This window comes from Ostrinia furnacalis, unplaced genomic scaffold, assembly GCF_004193835.3.
Source record: "Ostrinia furnacalis isolate ACB-3 unplaced genomic scaffold, ASM419383v2 OfSCF7680, whole genome shotgun sequence".
NCBI classification, from domain to species: domain Eukaryota; kingdom Metazoa; phylum Arthropoda; class Insecta; order Lepidoptera; family Crambidae; genus Ostrinia; species Ostrinia furnacalis.
The window spans coordinates 714331-720756 of NW_021137919.1; the positions used below are offsets into that span (position 1 = coordinate 714331).

General features: G+C 48.2%; 1 protein-coding gene across 1 annotated transcript; it reads left to right on the forward strand.

Annotated features, from left to right (window-relative positions):
• The first annotated feature begins 1175 nt into the window (after positions 1–1175).
• LOC114365915 (uncharacterized) lies at positions 1176–5019 on the forward strand. The gene is made up of 4 exons (XM_028322630.1): positions 1176–1704; positions 1783–1889; positions 1973–2128; positions 4915–5019. Exons 1-3 carry the CDS (start codon positions 1557–1559, stop codon positions 2120–2122), a joined length of 405 nt encoding a protein of 134 aa, XP_028178431.1. The 5' UTR covers positions 1176–1556; the 3' UTR covers positions 2123–2128; positions 4915–5019.
• The last annotated feature ends 1407 nt before the right edge of the window (positions 5020–6426 follow it).

The following is a 6426-nucleotide window of genomic DNA, read 5'->3' on the forward strand; positions in this document are numbered from 1 at the left end:
AAAGAGAGGTACACCTGCAAGTCATCGGCATACAGATGGTGATGACAATTTGCGATAGTGTTAGTGATGTCGGCACTGTATAGGATGTACAGGATTGGTCCCAGAATGGACCCTTGAGGAACCCCGCGAGTAACCATTTGAAGTTGAGATCTCATCGAAGTGCCGTCCACCCTTCTCAACTCTACACACTGCAGTCGCTGGGTCAAATAACTGTGGAACCACTTAACTGAACCATTGTCGAGGCCATAATAGGTTAGTTTGGATAGCAGCAGAGAAATATTAATTGAGTCGAAAGCCCGAGAAAAGTCCAGTAGTGCGAGAATTGTTAGCATCCCCCGATCCTGAGCAACCAGCAAGTTATCGACCACATCCGCCAGTGCAGTTGTCGTGCCGTACCCTTTCCGAAAGCCAGACTGATAACGAGGGAGGATGTCATGTGCTTCTTTGTATAAAAAGATTATCATCTGTGCGTATACCAATAGTCCTGTCAATGTAAGATTTAAGTGTTGAGGCTGGGCATAGTACAAGGTTTTCCATAATGTACGGTAATAATATATAGGTACAATAATAAATAAATGGTTGTTAAAATTAATCGAGTCCGGTTTTAATGTTTTCATCAATTTCATCTACCTACTTTTTAATTTATATTTAGTCTGGATACAATAAATAAACTCGGAGTATTCATTATCTGTGCAGAAACCAGAACTAGAAGAGGTATACACTTAACTGTAATTTTTTTTTTTTTTACGGAAATGATAATTTAATACCAAGTAGTGTCATATTTAGGCGGTCTGAGGCGAAACAAGCTTTTGAGAAAACTTTTGATACAGTCATTAGTAGTAATATCCTGATATAACAGTATAGATAAAGTCAAACGGTAACCATTGAGAGTACTGTACTGTAACTAACACCAGAATAATTGAATTTGTCCGTTGAGTATTCCAATAAATGAGCTGAATTTGAATTACAACCATGATTTTACACTTTAAGTATATTGTATAATATTAGTATGTACTATGTGAGAAAGATGTCATTAACATATCCAGAGAATTAGTAGGTGCGTCCCGCCTCAACAGCGATTGCCTGATAAGTTGCCGACCATCAGGGTTAAATCCGCATGGAGAGGATGATCAACTCTGAAGGGCGAACACAACAGAAAAAAAAAAAAATCGGCTTGATAACTCCAGTGTGTAAATATTTAAGATGATTAATTATTCCAAACAAAGACATACGAAGAGCAATTTGAGACAATGGTTTTTAAAAGTTTATGTCTTTTAAAAGTTAACGTCTCCGGACATTTTATTTTATTAGAGAATGCTTAAATATAGATAAAGATCGCATTATAGCAACTTTTTAATGCCACGATTAAATATACGACAGCAGTGGCAAAATGACAGTTCCCAAAGCGATGGAAAAAAAAAAAAAAAAAAAGTTAAAAGAAGAAAAGACTGTCACGGAGAAAAAGAAAGGTTACCCAGCAAATTAATTATGATAAGACAGCCATTAATTTTACAAATTTTAACGAGTTTTAACGAGACCATCTCTCAACGCCATTTATGCCATGTGTTTGCCACGTAATAAAGCGAGAAAAGCGCCTTATTATTGAAATTACGGCAAGCGACAGCAGGAAGAGTGAATGTTGCGCTTGGATCCACCCCGCTCGCCTATACCCAGCCCGGCAAACACGCCGCACCGCACTACCCGGTAAGCATTATCTGATTGATAGAACCAACTATGTTCTCTCGTTCCATTCCAATTTCATAATGGAAGGATTGTTTTTAGGGTGCGCCAAAAAGCCGGTGAAACCGTCAGTCGAAGCTCAACCGGACGCTAGAAATATTTATGCTGGGACACGCCTGCCAACGTCACGTGAACGTGAACATCCCCTTGTAAGTGCATCTGCGCCACTCGTCTTTTGCAGTGAGATAAAGTGTTTCCTTACATTAGTTTTAAAGGTGTTTCTGACAAGCAGGGCACGCAATGGCGGCGGCAGGTCGTTCCAGCACCGCGACGCAGCGAATCTGAAGGAGCCTCGAAATGCTACAGTGCGATGTCTTGGAGTGGCAAAGACGTGGGTGCACTGCCTCCTTGGATATCCGCTGTAGACCCACTCCAGCTTTAGGAACAGGTATTTAGGTTTCTTTGTAGTAATGACTCCAAACATCAAGGTGGCTAAATGAAGTCTCCTACGTGCCTCCATCTTCATCATATTTGCGGCATTAAGATAAGGGGTGATGTGAGAGCGAGGCGGAACCGAAAAACAAAACCGCGCACATGCATTCTGCACTCTCTGGATAAGTTTGGATGTTCTTGACAAAAGGCACGGACCATAGACAGAGTCGCAGTAATTAAACCTGCTGAGGACCAAGGACTCACAGAGTAGAATTCTGAGTCTCTCGCTCAGGTAGGGTCTCAGCTTGTACAGGAGTTTGAGCCGATAAAGACTATTTCTAACACACTCAGCTACGTAACTTTCAAATTTCAGATTACAGTCCATAACAAGTCCCAGATTTCTGGCTGTGTCAACCCTTGCGATAGGTTCTCCGTCTATATTAATGTTTAGAGTTACATCTTTGAGTTTGGCAATGCTTTTTGGTGTCCCTATAACCAAGAACTGGGACTTTTTGGGGTTGATGGTTAAACAATTTGAGCCGCTCCAGTCATAGATGCTGTTCAGATCCTTGTTCACCTTAGCCACAGCAACGGCAAAGTCAGCTGGTGCAAAAGAGAGGTACACCTGTAAATCATCAGCATACAGATGGTGATGACAACTTGTGATGGTGTTAGTGATGTCGGCACTGTATAGGATGTACAGGATTGGTCCCAGAATGGACCCTTGAGGAACCCCACGAGTAACCATTTGAGGTTGAGACCTCAGCGAAGTGCCGTCCACCCTCCTCAACTCCACACATTGCAGTCGCTGGGTTAAATAACTGTGGAACCACTTAACCGAACCACTGTCGAGGCCGTAATAGGTTAGTTTGGATAGCAGCAGAGAAGTATTAATTGAGTCGAAAGCCCGAGAAAAATCCAGTAGTGTGAGAATTGTTAGCATCCCCCGATCTTGAGCAACCAGCAAGTTATCGACCACATCCGCCAGTGCAGTTGTCGTGCCGTGCCCTTTCCGAAAGCCAGACTGATAATGAGGGAGGATGTCATGTGCTTCAAGATAGTCAGTAAGTTGGTTACACACTACTCTTTCTAATATTTTAGAAAGGCACGGCAAGATGCTTATAGGTCGGAGATCCTGGACTGTGATAGGCTGACTTGTCTTGGGTAGCGGTCTCACAACTGCAACCTTCCAATGCTTTGGAAATACGCCGTCCAGTATCGACCGATTGACCATTGCAGTAATAGCCCCCAGCGAGTAAGGCAAAGTGAGCAAAATCATGTCGAGAGTAAGACCATCACTACCCTGTGCGTTTGATCTCAGACCCCTAATGGTCTTAAGGACTAAGTCCTCGCTAACTGTGAGTAGTGAGAAGGTGGCAGCGTTACTGTGCCTATGATGCTCATAAAAGGTCAATTGTGATATTGTAACTCTGTTTTCACCTGGCACATTCAGGAAGTGTGTGTTGATCAAATCTGGGTCGCTGAACGAAGAGGGCAGGTCATCAAAGTTCTTTCTGGTTGGCAGAATAGTGTTTTTTAGATTCCTCCAGAGCTGTTTTGAGTTGCTCAAATTATTGTTAATTTGCCTAGTAAAAAAACAGGTCTTCTCACGTTCAATTGCATTCAAGACTAGGTACTTCATGGTTTTGTAACTGTTTTTGAGGTCTGAGGTTTTCTGTTGCCGGAACTTTTTGTGATAGTCATCTCTGACACGAATCATCCCCTTGATGGTATCAGTGATCCAGGGATGCGGGGGTTGTTTGAACCTACGTGTTCTTATTGGAGCATGCAAGTCCATCAATCCCATGACACACTGTGTGAAGGCCTCCACGAGCTGGTCTACGTGGTTAAGACAGTTAAGTCTAAGACCACTCCAATCGATGGTGTTTAGGTCCCGTTCTAGTTGTTCCAGGACTATGTCCTTGAAAGGCCGGTATGTGACCCATCGGGGACTGATTTTCTCAGTTTTGATCCTGAACTCTGCCGAAAGCATGGCGTGCCCTCCCAGATCCGGAGAATGCCTCACTGATACCCGCAGTGCTCGCAAATCTGTACAAATCACATCAATCAGAGTCTCACTATGGTCTGTGAAGTGAGTTGGCTCAGTCACTAATTGCTTGAGGTTTTGACTGTGTAAGCATTGCACAAGCTCCCTGCATCTCCGACCGCTTCCATCAAGCAGATCTATATTAAAGTCTCCAGTCAAAATTAGTCCATCCGCCCAAGTGAATGAGGCAATAGACTCAGATACCGCATCAAGAAACAACTCCGGATCCTGCCAAGGTGGCCTGTAAGCTGTGCCGACTACTATGACCTGATTGAGAATGCGTGTAGAAATCCACATCTGCTCCACCGATTCTGTAGTGCTGGGATGAGAACAAGATTTCACATTTATACCTCTCCGGATGTAGAAACCTACCCCACCCCCTCGGCCTCTCCTAATGTGGCATGGCCTCGGGGTATGTCTCAGTCGGTAATCAGTTAGTTTAGGAGCCCTGTCCCCCTCCCCAGCCCTCAGCCAGGTCTCGTTTACAGCCATTATATCCGGAGCCAAGTCATTCATTGCTACTATAAATTCCTCCTGTTTAGTACAGAGAGATCCCGCATTGAAAAAACCGACCAATAAATTCTTTAACCCAAGGCCTGTGATGTTTGTACATTATAAAAACAACATTGAACTGCCCCAATGAGATGTTCTTTATGTGTAAATACACTACTCAAATACAAAAATAAAATTAATTTGAAAAAGTTAATATTTAGAATAGAGATGTAGTCTTTAAAATTATGTTTCTTTTTTCTCAGCAATATCCTACATTGGAACAACCTGTGATAGTGTGAAATTGTATCACCGCTGGGAATTATCAGTACCGAACCAACAACAACGAGACAAAAAAGCGATAAATGAAGCATACAAAACAAATTTTGGGTAAGCCAGTTGTTAGCAAAAGATGCTTTGATACTATTTTTACAAAGAATGTGTGACTTAGTAAATATTTTTATTATTTTACAGTCGACCGCCAGTCACTGCGCCGGGGAGCCGAACACCCTCACAACGTCCTCCATAGAGCGCAGCTGGAAAACCTGCGCGCCGTCGCCTCTACGAGCGAAAACGCGGCCCCTCCTGGTCCAAGTGTACTTCCACTGGAGACGACGGCACTCCTCCCGAACCCGGTGAAAGAGCTGGCGATTCAGCCGGGTCAGGCGCTCATTGATGAAAACTCTCGCTCCACCCTCGCCGGTGACACCGCGGCGCACACGCGCGGCCTGCAGCAGCTCGTCGCGCAGGCGGCGCCGCGCCAGCCGCACCACCAGACGGCGCGCGCGCCCGCCCGCCTCGGCCGGCGGCGCGCCCACGCGCTCCGCGAACACCACGTCCCGCTCGTCCAGCGCCACGCCCAGCCGGCCGGCCAGCACCGCGACGCTGTGCACGGCGCTCTCCCCCTTCTCCTCCGGGAGCTGGCCTATCTCGAGGTCGGCGAGCAGGGCCTCCTGGTCCCGCTCGTTGAGCTCGAGCCTGAGCTCGGCCACGGTGCGCTCCAGCTGCGCGCTCGCCCCCGGCCCGGGCGCCGCCCCGGCCTCCAGCCGCTGCTCGAGCGCGTCCATCCGCGCCGCGCCGGCCGAGGCGCCACTCTGCACGGCGAGGTTGATCACGTGCAGGCGCTGCTCGACGGCTCCGACCTTCTCCTCGCAGCGGATCACCCGGCCCGTCAGCTCCCTTATCTCGCCGTACACGGCGTCGATCCGGGTGTGCATGGCCCGNCGTGGCGCCGCTCTGCACGGCGAGGTTGATGGCGTGCAGGCGCTGCTCGACGGCTCCGACCCTGTCCTCGCAGCGGGTCACCCGGCCAGTCAGCTTCCGCACCTCGTCGCACACGGCATCGGTCCGGGCGCACACAGCCCTCAGCTCCTCACGCACCTCCTCGCGGAGCTGCCTCATCTCCTCCCGCACCTCCTCTCGGAACTGCCTCAACTCGAGGACCAGCGCGTGGAAGTCCGGCAGCTCCACGGTCAAGTTGTGCGCGGTGTCGTCCAGCGGCGGCCGCTCCAGCATGGACACGTCCAGATTGACGGGGCTCACTGCGGAAGCGCCCCTCCTCACGGTGACGGCGTCGACGGCGGCCCGGACCGGCGTGTTCGAGTTGTCACGCTTGGGCTGCGCGCTCACACAGGTGACGCACCGCCACCTGTCCCGGTGCTCGCCGATAAGTGTGCTGTGGTACCGCTGCTCTGTGACCCCGGCACATTCCAGATCATAGTGCAGCCCACACGCGCGGCACGTCAGCACCCTCCGCTTATCTTCGATCCTCTTCAAGC